The 16,541-nt window shown below is 46.0% G+C and overlaps 3 protein-coding genes across 3 annotated transcripts in view; 2 read left to right on the top strand and 1 right to left on the bottom strand.

Moving 5' to 3' along the window:
• Nucleotides 1-352: 352 nt before the first annotated feature.
• Nucleotides 353-3,408, bottom strand: DUSP18 (dual specificity phosphatase 18). Its single transcript, XM_035099383.2, has 2 exons — nucleotides 3,302-3,408; nucleotides 353-1,204 (listed from the first exon to the last, which is right to left on the bottom strand). The coding sequence occupies exon 2, from the start codon at nucleotides 1,147-1,149 to the stop codon at nucleotides 583-585; it is 567 nt and encodes a 188-aa protein (XP_034955274.1). The 5' UTR covers nucleotides 1,150-1,204; nucleotides 3,302-3,408; the 3' UTR covers nucleotides 353-582.
• A 1,401-nt stretch (nucleotides 3,409-4,809) lies between these two features.
• Nucleotides 4,810-8,987, top strand: C16H5orf52 (chromosome 16 C5orf52 homolog). Its single transcript, XM_088659900.1, has 3 exons — nucleotides 4,810-5,485; nucleotides 7,068-7,176; nucleotides 8,574-8,987. Exons 1-3 carry the CDS (start codon nucleotides 5,352-5,354, stop codon nucleotides 8,832-8,834), a joined length of 504 nt encoding a protein of 167 aa, XP_088516026.1. The 5' UTR covers nucleotides 4,810-5,351; the 3' UTR covers nucleotides 8,835-8,987.
• A 3,203-nt stretch (nucleotides 8,988-12,190) lies between these two features.
• The window catches only part of OSBP2 (oxysterol binding protein 2), a 141,250-nt gene continuing 136,899 nt past the window's right edge, over nucleotides 12,191-16,541 (top strand). Inside the window, exon 1 of the mRNA XM_035097530.3 lies at nucleotides 12,191-12,657. Within this exon, the coding sequence (XP_034953421.1) occupies nucleotides 12,344-12,657 (314 nt within the window). The 5' untranslated portion in view covers nucleotides 12,191-12,343. The remainder of the gene's footprint in view (nucleotides 12,658-16,541) is intronic.

The raw sequence follows: 16,541 nt of genomic DNA, 5'->3' as shown, positions 1-16,541 counted from the left end.
ATTTTTTTTACTCACACTGGTGTGCTTTCGAACTGCTAGGTTGGCAGGATCTGGGACAGAGCAACAGGAGCTCACTCCGTTGCGGGAATTCGAACCGCCGGCCTCCTGATTGGGAAGCCCAAGAGGCTCAGTGGTTTAGACCACAGCGCCACCAGCATCCTTCAGAAGAAAATGACTGGGTAGGGGGCAAGGGACCCCGTCCCCCTAGAATCGGTCTGGTAACCCTAGGCACTAGAGTCCTGCTTTGCTGCAACAATGGGTGTTTCCCAAAAGAAAATATCTCCCACTCCACTGAAGGCTTTGTTATTTTGGAACGAGACGCAAAGGAGTCACAAACTGAGCTTGCCTAGGCTTTGTTTGTTTTTTCCATTTTTTGTCGCTTTTATGTATAGAAAAGAAAAAGGCACACGCATGCACACAGAGCACCCCCTTATCGACAATCCCCGCCCTTCTTCTTCGTCAGGCAATAGGGCTCTGCAGTGGACAGAGTTGGGGGAAATTTCACACTTAGTAAAGATAGCGTCGGGGTTCGTTAAGCTCCGCTGAGCCCCCTTCTCCCAGAGGGCGCGAGTTCTGTAATTGTCACAAGGCTATCATGACCCTGACTTCGTTTTCGTAGAGGTCAGGAATCACCCCCAGCGGGGACTGGACCATCTTGACGCTGGTTTTCCCAAAGAGTTTCTGCTCGTACTGGATGAGCTGCTGCCAAAAGCCGTTGTTGGGCCGGACGATGGGCCGGCAGCACTTGACCCAGGCGTGGGCGTTTGCCAGAGACATCGAGTGGTATTTCATTAGGTAGGCGATACACAGAGCGGAGGATCGGCTGACACCCGCAGCGCAGTGCACTAGCGTCCGGCCTTGGTTTGATTCCACGGTGCGGATCTTATCGGCTACGGGGTCGAAGAAGTCCAAAAGGCGGGACGAGGGGGAGTCTGTTATGGGGACGTGGATGTAGTAAATGTCTGGGAAGTAAGTGTTGACCACCTCCACCGAAACATTGATAACTGTGGTGATCTGGTTGGCGTAGAGGAAGTGCTTGTTGTTGGCGGCCTCGCCATTACTGAGGAACAGGCTGTTCGTGATCCGGGAAAGGCCGTAGACAGACGGGTGCCTGAGTAGGATAGGGATGGTTCCAAATGCTGCGTTCATCAAGGCGAACTTTAGACATCAGCTACAACAGGAAGCATCATTCTTGCTCGCTAGGCTTTAGGGAGGCAAATGAGGCTTCCAGTTAGACAATGAGGGAAAAGGAACCAGAAGCTCTTGGGAATTATAAGAGACAGAACTACCTAAATTGTATAGAAACTTATTCATGTACAGTGGTGCCTCGCTTAACAAATGCCCTGCTTAACGAAATTTCCACTTAACGAAAGTTTTTTTCTAGCGGAGGTTGCCTTGCTAGACGAATTCATTTTACGAAAAATTCGTCTGGCGAATCGCGGTTTCCCATAGGAATGCATTGAAATTCAATTAATGCGTTCCTATGGGCAAAAAAATAAAATTAAAAAATTCAATGCATTCCTATGGGATTCGCTAGACGAATTTTTCGTTATAAGAAAATACCCGTGGAACGAATTAAATTCATCTAGCGAGGCACCACCGTATGCGACTTCAGCGGCAAGAATGTTACTTGCCCAAATATGGAAAGAAGAAGTCCCAGCAAAGGAAGAATGGATACAAAAACTTATGGAATATGTAGCAATGGCAAAACTGACCGGAAGAATAAGAAATCAAGATAACAAGATTGCTTTAGTATAAATTGGTAGCATCCTTTCCACTTACTGTAACTGTTCACGCTTTCACTGGAAGGCATCAAGAAGCCAGCTTGCCAAGGCTAGACGCGGGAGAGAGGGGGACCCTACTGCAAAAATAGTTGCAGCTCTTCGACCGCCTGCAGCCCCAGACCCCAACACCTCTGCTCACCGTCAGTTTTAGCAGTGTGCCACCCCTCCACAAAATTGTGCCTCAGTCACCTCACAGTTAACAAATAAACAACAACAAAATTAACGTGTATTGTAAACGATTAAAAAAGAACCAGATCAACAAGTGCAGAGAATATTCCATAAGTTTTTGAATCCATTAAGTTTTTGTATCAAATATGCAGAAATATGCAGAAACCTACCAGAAAAATAAATCAAGATAACAAACTTTTTATAAAAGAATGGAAATGGTTTATTAAATATTTACAGATATATTGTAAACAGATAAAAACACTGGCAGGATTATTGTACTAACCTGCAGTTTCATAAGGGTATACAGTGGTACCTTGGTACTCAAATGGCTTGGCTCCCAAACAAACCGGCTCCCGAATGCCGCAAACCCAGAAGTGAGTGTTCTGGTTTGTGAACATTTATTGGAAGCCGAATGTCCGAACGCGGCTTCCGTGACTTCCGAATGAGTGCAGGTAGCTACTGCAGCCAATCGGAAGCTGTGCCTTGGTTTTCGAACGGTTTTGGGAGTCGAGCGGACTCCCGGAACGGATTAAGTTCGAGAACCAAGGTACCACTGTATATTTAAAGAAGATGAATAAATGAGCAAATTAAGTTAATTTGGATATGCAGAAGATATTAAAAATAAATTTAAGGAACTGCAGAAAGAGGGGGAAGGAAGTCAAGCTTTGAAATGTCAAAAGGATTGTAAAATCAGTGAAATGTATAAATCTGAAAAGTATAAATTTTAGGAAAAATAGAAAATGAGGAAAAAGGCAAACTGAATTGCAATATCCAGCAGTGGCTATCGCCAGGGTTTTTGTTTTTGTTACCTCCCAGAGAACAAGGGAGAAATTATTGGTGAGCTCTTAGCACCTCATTTTCTAGAAAAATACGTAATACTGTAATACTGGCTATCGCTCAATGTTGGGAATTATTCGTAAAGCGTTAGGATTAAAGATGTGAAGGCACTGAATAATTAAAAAATACCTGCCAATTTTTCTGGTTTCCCTTGCAGAGAACAGGGCTGGAGGAACCTGCAGATCTCCAAATATTGTTGGACTACAACTCCCATCAACACTGGCAATTAGCTCTGTTGGCTGAGGACTGTTGGAGGTTGGAGTCCCACAATGTTTAGAGCAGGCAACCCCAAACTGCGGCCCTCCAGATGTTTTGGCCCTCAACTCCCATGATCCCTAGCTAACAGGACCAGTGGTCAGGGAAGATGGGAATTGTAGTCCAAAACATCTGGAGGGCCGAAGTTTGGGGATGCCTGGTCTAGAGGGATATATGCCATTATATAAAAATATTGCAAATCTTGCCAAAGTTACCAGGGAAAACAGTAGCAATTTGTGAGTCCTCTTTGCCTGTACCTGTATATATTCCTGGTCAAACACCACCGGCATCTACTGTGGCCCCCAGTCACACTGATTCAGGAAGTCGTTTGCTCCTTGAACATCATAGTCTTTCAATAATGTCTAGAAGGAGAAAAAGACATTGAAAACTTGGAGCTATTTCAAATGAAATTCTTTGTAGCCAGCCCTAGCTTGACGCACCCTTAACAAACTCCAGTTCTTGGAGGGTTGGAGCCATGATGACTATTTAAAGTGGAACAATACTGCTTTAAATGTATAGTGCGTAATACCGGTACAAATAAAAGTGGGAGGGAGGGAAGGATAACGACTTGGAACATTTGTGGTATGAAAAGTTACCAGCAGGAACTTACAGGATATGCACCCTTTGGGAAATGAAACAGTGAGACCACGCCAAAGCTTCTGGAGATGCAAAAGCAGGATTGTTTATGACCACAAATCCTCATGAATTGCATCCTAGTTGGATGCAACCCTTTAAAAGCATGGTTGCTATTTTGATTACCCTCACCATCTTTGAATTTGCTCAGACCTGTACATTTGTGCCTCTATGTGTATAAATTAGCACATGCAAATTTGCATCAGGAGCCTTGCACCTTCTTAACTACAGTACCTAGAAATCAGCATTCTGCGCTTCTCTGTTTCTGTGAATTAAGTGTCAAAATTTAAGGCCTCATTTCGAGTTCAAGGTTCCAGGCTAAATGGCCCTTCTGCTCCCCTTCTCCAGGGTTTCTGGCAAGGATTTTTGCAATCCCACCTGGAGATGCCAGGGGCTGAAATGGTGGTATGCTACTGAGCTACAACCCTTCTCCAAATCCTGTCAAGGCTCAGAAATTGATATGCCAGAACAGTGAGATGGCAAAGTTTGCAGACCTGCTCAGCAGGGTTGTTAAAAAGAGAGAGAGAGATTGCAAAGGGACCCTCTCCAAACTGAGTGAATGGGCACATATATAACAGTAATCATGGGGTCTGAACAGTGGTGGACTTGGGGGGGGGGGTGTTCAAATTTTAGCAGTGCCCTGTGCAATGCCAAAATTCGGTGCCGTCCTGCCTCTCATCTTCCATTCTAAGTCACTGTTGCAGGGGCTCCTTCAGCACCCTCTTGGCTAGGCGCCCAGTGTGGGCGAACTGATCACTCTCCTCTAAATCCTCCTCTGGTTTGAACCAGCCTAGGAGCAACACTTTGGGGTCATAGCAGGTAGCTGGACGAAGATGTCAACCCCATATATGGCAGCTTTGAAAAAGGCAAATCCCATGCCAGGGAACATTGGGAAAGGAACTGGAAACAAAACTGCCCATATCGTAATGCCAAATATACAAATCTAGGATGCGGCCACATTTAGGATGCCGTGTACAATTCTGGCCGTCTCCCATCAGAAAGGGCATTGTATAGTTGGTAAAGGTTGAGAAACGACCTCTTCACACAGCACAAACTATGGAACTCCCTGCTGCAGGAGGCAGCGATGGCGACCCGACTTAGAAGAGGATCAAACAAATTCATGGGGGAGAGGGCTGTTGATGGCTACTTGCCACAATGGCTCTGCTGTGCCTCCACAATCAGAGACAGAAATGCTTCTGGAAAACCCGCAGGAGAGTGCTCTTGTGCTCAGATCCTGCTTCCCACTCAGGCCTCAGGTTGGCCACTGTGAGAAGAGGATGCTGGTCTAGATGGCAGGATATAGCAGGCTCTCCTTATGCTGTTATGGCCATTCAGAGATAGACTGCCTTTGGACATGGAGGTTTCCCCCCCCCCATCCTTCCCTTAGTTTGGGGATGGATTCTTTCGCAGCGCTTCCTTCGCATCCCGCTCGCCCCACCAAAAACCCTTCTCGACCTGGCGACGGGGAGCTCTCCTTACCCACCGCCCACCCCCAGACGCTTCCTGCGGTGCCCCCTCGTCCTCCTCGTCCTCCTGCTTCAGAAGCAGCGGCGGCCGCGGCAACGAGAAGGCATTGAGCCCTTCTAAGCCCCGGGGCCGGTTTCCAGGGCAACTCTGAACGCCCGATCCCATTGTGACCCGCCGCTCCTTCCCGCGGGGCGGCATTGCTCAGCCATGGCTGAGCGCAGTCCGGTCCAGTCCCCGGCCAGGGGCGGCGCCATGGAGGCGGTGAGGCCCGAGGACGCCCCTCCGGCCGTGGTCACTTTCTTCCAGCCCCACGTCGGAGGCCAAGTGCTGGTGCTTTTCAGGTAAAGGGGGTGGGTGGATGGGTGGGTGGAGCGGGGCAAGCCCCCCCCCACAACCAGGGCACAGGGAGGTAGGGTAGGGGCTTCACTCGTGACACCCTCCCCTCTCAATCAGGAGCTTTTTGGGGGGTGGGTCCCTCTTTCGCAAATGTAAATATTTCACATGCGAGGCAGTCCCGATGAAGGGCCCCTGAACATGTGCAGAGTTCTTTCGTTCCCTGACAGAAGAGGGAAGAGGCTTTGTTTCGTTTCCCACCTTTGTGTCTGCATGAATTGCATGCCATGTTCAGGGGTCGCAAGACAGCCCCACTGACGTGCCTCTGAGCATTTGCAGAGTTCTTTTGTTTCATGAGGGAAGAAGGGTTTATTTGTTGTTCCTCAAATATAAAGCTTGCTTATGTGTCTCCTTTAGGGGTTGCAAGGCAGTCCCTGGCTCAGCATCTCTGAGCAAATGCTCAGAGTTTTTTTGTTGAAAGAAGAGGAAAGAGGGTTGGTGTTGGGTTTTTTTTTGTTGGGTCTTTCCACAAATATAAAGTTTTATATTATGTGTATGTAGAAAATAATATTCTCTGTCATGCCTATAGCAGTTGCTTTTGGTTAAAACAAAAAAACTAGTGACCCAGAAACAGATCTCCCTGTGTACCATATATACTGAGCACTTTGCATATGCTCTTGAAATCCTTACAATAACCATGCAACATATATCAGCATAAATATCATTCAGATATTGCAGAGGGCCTGAGACTAAGAAAGAAAGAAGGCCTGACCTTTCTTTAGGTCAGCTGGTTAGAAGGGTAAGGTTCAAACCAGGGGACTGCCTTATTTATTTATTTATTTAAATTTAAATTTATTTATTTATTTATTTAAATCATTAAATAAATAGGAGAAGGGGATGACAGAGGACGAGATGGTTGGACAGTGTTCTCGAAGCTACAAACATGAGCCAAACTGCGGGAGGCAGTGCAAAACAGGAGTGCTCTGGTCCATGGGGTCACGAAGAGTCGGACACGACTAAACAACAACAACAACAAATCTTTAAATCTTTATTTGTCCCCCCCCCCCAAGAGGCGTACAAAAATAAGAAGGCAGCTATATCAGTGTTGCAGGAAAAAGATAAAAACACATTCAAATCTTCCATAACATAATATTTAAGCCTTCATCCAGTGAGCAGGAGAAAATGACTAATGGAAAATTAACTTGCGTGCGGTTCAACCTCCTCCTAGCTCCTAGAATGTACCAGTGTGAAGAGCCAGTGTGGTGTAATGGTTATAGTGCCAGACTATGACCTGGGAGACCAGGGTTCGAATCCTCACTCAGCCATGATGAAGCTCACTGACTGCAGGCCAGTTGCTGTCTCTCAGCCTAACCTACCTCACAGGGTTGTTGTGATGGTAAAATCGGGAGTAAGGAGAACCATGTGTACTACCTTTAGCTCCTTGAGGTATATAAATGTAAGAAATAAAAAAGTGCTAGGCCTGCAGGTGGAAATTCCTAAATTGGTGGTATTTACACAACAGGCTTTCTTAATTTTGGGGGGAGGCAATAGGCAAATGCGGTTCTAACCAGGCGCTTTCCCCCCGTGCAGTTTGATCAGTGGCAGCGAAGCCGTTTTAAAGAGGTTTTTACCCAAGAGTCATCTTTCTAAGGTGATCATTCGTGACAACATCAGTGTCCAGCGAGTGCATGAAGTCAAGGTACATCTCGCTATTGAACCTCCTTACCTGAGCCCTCCTGCTTGTGTTACATTTCAAATGCAAGAGAATGTTTCTTTAGGCTGGTGAGCCAAATAGCTATCGTGTATCCGGGAACTTGTTTGTATACCTCTATCTCTTTTATGTTCAAGAAGCTCCCTTTGTGTCAATGGAAGAAGAAGACGTTCTGTGCACACAATGTCCTTGCAAATCAACTCCATCCACAGGAATGAGCGGAGTTGTGGAGGGGGAAAGAGCTCCACATGGCTCCCGAACCAGGAATACTTTGGCTGCATTCGCCCAGAGGTTTATCCCATTTCCCCAGCGCTTCCCTAACAGTTAATTTCAGCATTATATTTGAGCTTTCATACAACGAAAAAGCCACTTCTGGAAAACTAATGGAATGCAGTGCATATTGGGCATTTTGTTTCCATGTTTTTTGAGTCCCCGAAAATGTGTTTGCAGCCCCCAGTTTACCTGGAAAATTGTGGGAGTAAAGCAATGAAATTTGGGGTAGTATACTGGCATACAGGTTTTTCCTGCTTTTTTCATGGGGGAAATAGAAGCACACACATGTGGAAAGGGCGGGGGGGGGGGGTTAATGGTAATAATAATAATAATAATAATAATAATAATAATAATAATAATTTATTATTTATACCCTGCCCATCTGGTTGGGTTTCCCCAGCCACTCTGGGCGGCTTACAACAGAAAAATGAAATAAAATAATCTATTAAACATTAAAAGCCTCCCTAAACAGGGCTGCCTTCAGATGTCTTCTAAAAATCTGGTAGCTGTTTTTCTCTTTGACATCTGATGGGAGGGTGTTCCACAGGGTGGGCGCCACCACCGAGAAGGCCCTCTGCCTGGTTCCCTGCAACTTGGCAGGTGACATGCATGGTTGTGCCATGTCATGCCCATTGGTGTGAATGAAATTTAGCATGATTTGCTGGTGTATCAGTCAAAAAGCCACAGTTCCATAACACAGCAGCTACTGCAACATTAAAGGAGCATTAGAAAACGGAAAAGGAGTGTTAGCATTATAATCAGCAAAACTAATGCAATATTTCTCACGCCTGAATGCATCCCTAGGTTACACAACTCTATTTTCTGTCCGGGCACAACAAACCCGCTTCTGACCAGGTAGAGTGGCATGAACTTCACACACATGCTCTGATTGGCTGAGTAGTTTGTAGGGCTTTTCCTTCTGTATGTTTGGTTATATGTCTCTTTGCCATGAATGGAGAAAGACAGAACCTCACTGTTCCTTAATCCTCAGATTATGCACTGGTTTGGTTCAGCTTGCTTAGAGTGTTATTACCGTAAGACTTTTCTCTCTGGACTCTGTGTTTATTTAAGTGACTTTGCTAACAGTTGCTTCCCTGAACAATTTATTAAAGCTCAAGCACATTGAAGACAGCAAAAGGAAGATGGGCAATCTCTTTGACCAGATGATGAAGAAGTTTTCGCATGACCAGCAGAAGAAGATGAACCGCTGGAAGAAGGAATATGGCCACTACCAGAGAATGCTGGAGAAGATTGACCAGAGGGCCTTGCTCAAAGCCCACACCTCAAACTTTACACTGCCAGAGCTAACAAAGGCCAAGGAAGGCACAGGATGGAGAAATCTGAGCCTGCCACAGCAAAACAGGCTTAGGTAACTTGAGTGACCATGAGCTAGAAGAGTGGCTTCATGGTTCCACTTGGCACAGAAAATCATAGTGAAAAAGACACATGCGTCTCCCCCACCGCCCCGTAGGCTTTCCTGCTGGCTTGTCTCATTAGGATAATGGAATTAAAGTTAATACAAGGCCTTCACGGCATTCATGTGGCACAATTATTTCTGTTGTCCCTTTAATTGAATAGGGGTGGGTGGTTTTTTTTGATGATCAGAGGGCTTTACAGTCTTTTTGCAGGTCCAAAATGCAGCAGCAGATTTTGGGTGTTATGGGAAAGTAGCAAATTGTTAGCTATTGACCCATTTATTATTATTGTATTCTTACTGCCAGGAAGGGGGAAAGGTGCTTGTGGGTTGGTTTGGATTTATTATCTCAGGTGCTAAAACATCTCAGTTTGGCCTTGGACGCTTTGCAACTTGATCTGGGGCGGGAGGGGGCACCAGGCTGCTCTGCCTCAAGCGGCATAATGTATTGGACTGGTCCTGGTCTTTTGGTTCTCCACAACCTGTTAATCCCTGTTTACAGATAGTTGATTGACTAAGGCTGAGAGAGAAATAGTGACTTGCCTAAGGTAAGCCTGTGACCAAGGGGGGAAATACACATTTTTGTGTGTGCGTCTCACACACATGCACAGAAAACTGGACAGCTGACTGCCTTCTAGTAATGGTTCTGTTCTCTCAGGTGCCTCCCACCAGCTTATGGATATCCTGGCTCAAGTTCACACTAAAAGACAGCACCAGGACTGACTGCAAATTGCCTCTTAGTGCCTGACAATTCATTCTGCTAATGCCTGTACTAGGCACAAACCTTGCCTGCAGTGTTCTTGCTAAAGACTTGTCTGTTTTCGGCATCATTCTGGGTGAAGTCTCTTCCTGTCCTTTGATCATCCAGAAAGAAAGGAATGTGCAAGACCTGGGTGACTGGAGATATGGTGGCCACAACTATGAGGCACCAACTCACTTGCAGGTTTGAAGTCCTATCCCCAGAACTATAATGGTTGTTGCTCCTGACTTGTCCTAGCTCCCGGTGCTCCCAGATCAGACCTAACTGAGCCTGGCAGGTGGGCCATTGTTGCTTGCCAGGAGGGGGAAAAGCAGTGCGCAGGTCGGCATGTGCCAAATAAAACAAGAAGCAAAGTTCACTAGATAAGCCCAATGAGCCATCTAGTATAGCATCCTGTTCTCACAGTCAAGCAGGACCCAATCACAGGAGCCCTGTCCTCTCCTGTGGCTTCCAGCAGCGGATACTCAGAAGCATTACTGCGTCTGACCATGGAGGCAGACTATAGTCATTGTGGATAGTAGCTGTTGATAGGCTTATCCTCTATGAATCTGTCTAATCCTCTATTAAAGACACCGGGGCTGAATGGGCTTTGCTGGCACATTTGCTCTGTGCCAACCTCCTTTCCACCTTGTCCCCTTACTGTAAGCAACAGTGACCCCTCCTGCAGTTGTTTCTTCCGACCGGCCTTCAGCTCCTGCATCAATCCTGTAGCTGGGACTTGGGGCTCACAAGGGGTGAGCAGGCTGAGTTGGACGGATTCAGGTGGAAGTAAGCCCAGACATAACAAGTCAGGGCAGGGCAAGTTTGCTGACTCTGCCATGGCATTCTCTGGGGATCAGCAGTCAGGACCATGGATAGCTCCAGGTACATTGTGCTACCTGACCCATAGGATGCAGCTTTAGCAAAGGATTCTCTGATGAGACCCCAACATCGGTAGTGGCAGATGTCCACATACACGTTTTACCACACCTCTGTTTTGCATAATTGTAAAACTCTGTGAGAAAATGCAGAGTCAGGTGTCGACTGGACGGAGTGACAGTTTAGCACAGTTTCATGTGAACCTCGGTTGTTGAATGCTTCAGAAGTCGAACGTTTCGGCTTTCAAAATGCCGACAACCCAGAAGTGAATGCTTCCGTTTTTGAATGCGCCTCAGAAGTTGAATGGCTTCCGAGGCACGATTCTCCACTTTTTCTATGGATTTTGCTGACCAGCAATTGCACCTCGGTTGTCAAACATTTTGGAAGTCGAACAGTCTTCCAGAACGGATTACGTTCGACAACTGAGGTTCTACAGTACTGTATTTGCAAAGGAAGTATATCTTGCCCTTGCTCTGAAAGGAGCCCAGAGTGGCCAAGGAGATGGTGACCACTTACTATTCTAGGTGGCTGCGAATGACTCTTTCACCACACTTCTGCACCCCAAGTGCAGCAGGGAGCCTGGACTCTCATACTGACAACCATGTTGCCGCACCTTTGTATCTTGAGGTTTTGTGATACCAATCCTGAACTGCTTGACAAGGCCACTAAGGCAGCTTAGTGTGATTTGTTATGACTTGTGAATATTAATAAATGAATTCACTATTATAAATATTCTTAGAAATAACTGATTTTTTTGGTTTTGTTTCACCAAACATTTTTTGAGAATTAATCTGATTTTATCCATCAGTGGGCAGTTATAAAAAGATAAATGTATAATATCTATCTATTAAAAAGTGCAGAAACGTGAAAAGTTGAAAGCAATAAATTTAGAGAAACATGTTCTACACTTATGCATTTTGTCAAATAAATTACTGCCTTCCACCAACACATGGTTTTGATCTCTTTCAAGCACATTTTTCAAATATTTGATGTACGTTCTTAGAATTGTTTAAAACATGTTACTTAATTCTTTGATTATAACTATTTTAAGCACAGTACTTCTCACGTGTGATGCATTCATATTTCTGACTTTTAAAACTTATATATTTATACAAACACCAGTTTTATTTTTATCAAAACATATTTTCTTAAGCCCGCTCCTCTCTTGCACCTCGTCTTTTCTAGATTGTAACCCTGAGGGCAGCGACTGTCTTGTTTTAACTGACTGGATTTAGGGCTCTTTATATATACCGTAAGTAAATGTGTAATAAATGACATATAACGAAATAAAAATTTGGTATAAGCTTTCCCCTGTGTCGTCCTGGCCACGTCGCCAGGCGAAGCTTTTGCCGCCCTGTCACCTGAGGCAACAGCGTGGCAAAATCCTCCACCTGGACATTGAACCGTTGAGCCTCGAGCAGCTTCCCGCCTTTTTTAAAAATTCTAATCAAGCGGCGTCCGCATTTCTATTCCTTGATTCGCGCCTTGCCGGCCCCGCCCCCTTTCCATTCCCCGCCCTCCGCCTTCCACACAACTCCCGCGAGAACTCCAAACCTCCGGCAGCCCGAGGAGCCTCGTAGACAAGGCACACGTGATCCGGGAGCCGTTCGGCGCCCTCGCCGTAGGAGAGGGAAAAGAAAAGAACGCGGGGCGCCGCTGTCGTAGCGGCCGCGTCACGTCGCTCCCTCGGGTGGGGTGGCGCGTCACATGGCCAGGAGCGGAGGGGCGCGGCCTGCCACCGTCACGTGTCGCGCGGCTCCGCCCCCTCGCTAGCCCTGGCGGCGGCGCGGAGGCAAAGCAGCCAGGAGGAGGAGCGGCCGGGCGCAGCCTCAGCGGCGGGAGCGTCGCCTATGGGGAAGGCAGCCGCGCCGCTGTGCAGCGCCGGCACCCGCGGGCTGGTCTCCCTGCTCAGCGCCGTCCCTTGCCTGGCCTGCAAGCAGCCACCTCGCCGCCCTCCTCCTCCCCCCGCCCTCCTCGTCGCCATGAGCCTGGCCGGCGCCACCACCCTCGAAGGGGCTCTGCCTTCCGCCCCCGCGACAACCCCGACCTCAGCCGGCCCCGGTCCCGACACGTACAAAGGCTGGCTCTTCAAGTGGACCAACTATCTGAAGGGCTACCAGCGTCGCTGGTTCGTGCTTAGCAACGGGCTGCTCAGCTACTACAGGTACCGTGGTGCACTTTTTTTGCCCGGGTCGGCGGGCATTCCTTTTGCTAAAGTTTGTGAGTGCGCGAACTTTAGGGGCAGTGTGGTAGTTGTTGAAGGGAGGGGGGCAGGCGCTTGTCGGGCGCGCGAGTACAGTACTGTGCTGCCGCAGACTAGGGGGTAGGAGAAGTGGATGTGCCCTGTTATTAGTAGTATTACGGTAACGCTGACAGTCTCTAACTCTGATGTATAGCACTCGAGAGACCGGGTCGTGGTCGTGTGACATGGGTGCTGTGCAGCTGCTGCGATAACTCAGATGATTTCCGAATACTGCTGCTGCTTCCACCCCCAATAACACACTAGCAACAACCCACCACCCAGAGTGTATCTGTGATCCTTAGTTCGATGGTAAAGCATCTGATTTGCGTGCAAAAAGTCCCAGGTTCAAACCCTGGCATGTGTAGGTAGGACTAGGAGAGTCTAAAATCCCGGAGAGTCACTGCCGGTCAGTGCAAACAGTACTGACTTAAATGAACCAACGTGTCTGACTCATAGAATCCTAGAATTGTAGAGTTGGAAGGGACCCCGAGGGTCATCTATTTCAACCCCCTGCAATGCAGGAATCAGTATAGTGAAAGGCCATAGCTCAATGGTAGAGCAGGTAGGGCTGGGAGAGCCCCCTTTCTGAAATCTTGGAGAGCTGCTGCCACTCAGTGTAGGCAGTTCTAAGCTGTGTGGGCCAATGACCTGACTCCCTATAAAGCTGCCTTCTATGATAGGGGAAGGGTTGTAGGCAGCTCACTGTTAGAGCATGTGCTTTGCAGGCAAAAGGTCCAAGGCTCAGTCCCCAGCAGCATCTCCAGATAGGTCTGAGGATGGCCCCTGACTGAAACCAAGAGTTGCTGTCAGTCAGTGTTGACAGGACAGAGCTAGGTGATCTGATGTAGTGTAAGGCAGGCTCCTATACCTTTTTGGGAAATTGTGTTAACGCTGCGAGTGTTTGCCTGCATGCTCAGCTGCTGTCTGAATTGTGACAAATGAAGGCTGGATTAGTGCGTTTCTACAAGCAGCATGTGGTAGTGTGTCCCACCACACTGTAAAACATGCCTTCAATGTAGGTCTCGTTGTCTGTTGAATTAGTAGCTGCAGTCAAAAGTACCAGTTGTGTCAGTGGAGGGATCATCCTGAAAATTCCTGGTGTTTTTAGAGCTTCAGGTGAAGGGGGCTTTGCAATAACAGTAACAAGAAGAAACTAGTTCCTGCCTGCAGGACTTTATGGTCTAAGCTTCAGCAGCTGGGAAAACAGGGAAGGGAGGGGAGTGGCAGTGTAACAAAACAAATAAAAGAAAAAAGGGGGGAGGATACAATGAGAACAGGGAAGAAAATAGTTAGCAATATCTTTGTGCTCAATTTCCAGAGAAAGGGTAATTTTTGTTTTTGCAAAAACAGGCTTACAAGAGATCTGTGGTACAAGGCTTTTTGGGTAAAAACTCACTTGGTCAGATGCACACAGAGGAAAAATGGGTTATAAACAATGGAGATAAAGACCATGAAATGCAGATGGTAGTGATAGTTCTCTCTCTGATAAGAATAGAAGGTTCTGCAGGTAATACTTTTGCCATGCTAATTTCTTGCCTAAGAAGAGAACTGCTTTCAAGTCTTGATTCGGTTTAGATTAACCTGATTTGCTAATGAGTACAGTCCTTCCTTGGTTATTGAACAGCTTAGTTCTTGAATGTTTTGGCTCCCGAATGCTGCAAACCCGGAAGTGAATATTTCAGTCTGCAAACTATTTTTGGAGGCTGAACGTCTGAGCAGCTTCCAATTGGCTTCAGGAGCTTCCTGCAGCCCATCAGAAGCCGCACTTTGGTTTCCGAATGTTTTGGAAGTGGAACGGATTCTGTTTGACTTCCAATGTACAACTGTACCGTACTACTTAAATCAGTTTAATGCTGTATGAATTTCTGAATTCTTGTAATCTGAAAGGTTAGGCTGGAAGCTGTGGGTCCAGCTTTTGGAAACTTGGTGGAGTTGTGGTCATTTCTACACTATGGTCTTCTAGGCCTTGAGTAGAAAGTTGCAATGGCTGGAAAGGGCTCTGGAATTGTTCTGTCTTCTTAGTGTGAGAAGAATAGGCACTCTTTTGTCAGATATAAGTATTTAAATACAAGTTTGTTTCCTGTTGGCACCAATGACGGCTGCTAGGCTTCTTATACAACAGGAAGATTGTCTTCCCAGATGCATGTTGGCAGTGGTTCTCCAAAAACATCTTGAATGAAGAATGCTGCTGCTAGTTTACTTTTGTGAAATAGCCAAGTGAGTATTGTACAGTACAGGCAAAGTCTGAAAGGAAATAAATAACAAATTATTGCTTAAATATTTATATCCCGGCCTTTCAGTTCATGTAGTGCTCTTGTGGCATCCTCAACAAATGTTAAAACCGAACAGAATCAATAAAATGGTCTGCGGTCTTTGGGTTCTCTGGATAACAGGCACAGGTAAGGTTGGCTAACGTTGTCAGGTGACTTTACTCCATCTTGAAGTTGCTGCTCAAGTCAACTTACTCATTTACTCATTGCTTTGCTTCATGTGTTAGCACTTTTGGATCAGTGGGTGGATAAATATGTTGCACTTTTCTTGGCAACAATCACAGATTCTGGATTCCCACCAAACCATCCACTTTATATTGTGAAATGACAGGTTTATTAACATAGCCCAGACATTTCAACCTGCTGCTTTTATTCAGGCTTTGCTTGGTGTGGAGCAGTGGCTTATTCTGTTGATACTTATATTTTTAGTACTGTGTTGTAAGCTTCCCTAAGCCTGTTGAATGGAATAAGCAGCATTTGTAAGATGACTGCATTGAACAGTTTTATAACTTCCTGCCTTCAGGTGGCTGGTTGCTTTTTCCATATACCACTAATGGCTCTTGTTTGTGATAGAAGTCAAGGGGAATTTGCATCCCTGCACCTCTATTTTGGGGTAGAAATAGTTCTTAACAGCTACACTCTTGAATGGCTATGGGTTGTATCTGATATTAGTCCTACTTAGATTATAGAACCATTGGAATCAATGAACTTTAGGACCAAAACAAATGCAACAGGTGAAGAAGCATACAGTGGTGCCTCGCTAGACGAATTTAATTCGTTCCACAGGTCTTTTCTTATAACGAAAAATTTGTCTAGCGAATCCCATAGGAATGCCTTGAATTTTTTTTGAATTTTTTTTTGCCCATAGGAACGCATTAATTGAATTTCAATGCATTCCTATGGGAAACCGCGATTCGCTACACGAATTTTTCGTAAAACGCATTCGTCAAGCGAGGCAACCTCCGCTCGAAAAATCCTTTCGTTAAGCGGAAATTTCGTTAAGCAGGGCATTCGTTAAGCGAGGCACCACTGTATCTTTTGTCAGGATTTTAGAGGTGGAGAAGAGATGTGATGCGTAAAGTTAGTTTTTAAGCATGATTCTGCTACTATATTATTTATCTAGGTATCTCACATGAATGTGGTTTTACTGATTGTATTTCTTTTACTGCTTTTGCACCTACCGGCAGTGTAATTTGTGAGAGCATAAGATTTTGGGGAATGTTTTCTGTCTGGTAGCTTTAGGGACACCCCTGCATCAATAACAGAATAAGAGCCCTGCTGGATCAGGCCAAAGGCCCATCTAGCCCTGTAACTTGTTTTTTTAGCGGCCAACCAGTTTCTCCTCTGGAAGCCCTGCTAGCAGGACCAAATTGTAATAGCTTTCTCCCAGCTTGGGATTCCCATGAATTAATTTCCCCATGAATTATTTGTTTCAGTGAATTCATGATCTTGCTTCTTTCATAGCTGAAGTGTTTAGGTCCAGGAACATGATAGATAAAAGCAATAAAAAGTTTTTATCAGAAAGAAATATACCAA

The sequence above is a fragment of the Zootoca vivipara genome, chromosome 16 (assembly GCF_965207765.1).
Source record: "Zootoca vivipara chromosome 16, rZooViv2.hap1.1, whole genome shotgun sequence".
Taxonomy (NCBI): Eukaryota; Metazoa; Chordata; class Lepidosauria; order Squamata; family Lacertidae; genus Zootoca; species Zootoca vivipara.
The sequence above is the reverse complement of the archived record's forward strand: the minus strand, read 5'-3'. Positions and strand labels throughout refer to the sequence as shown.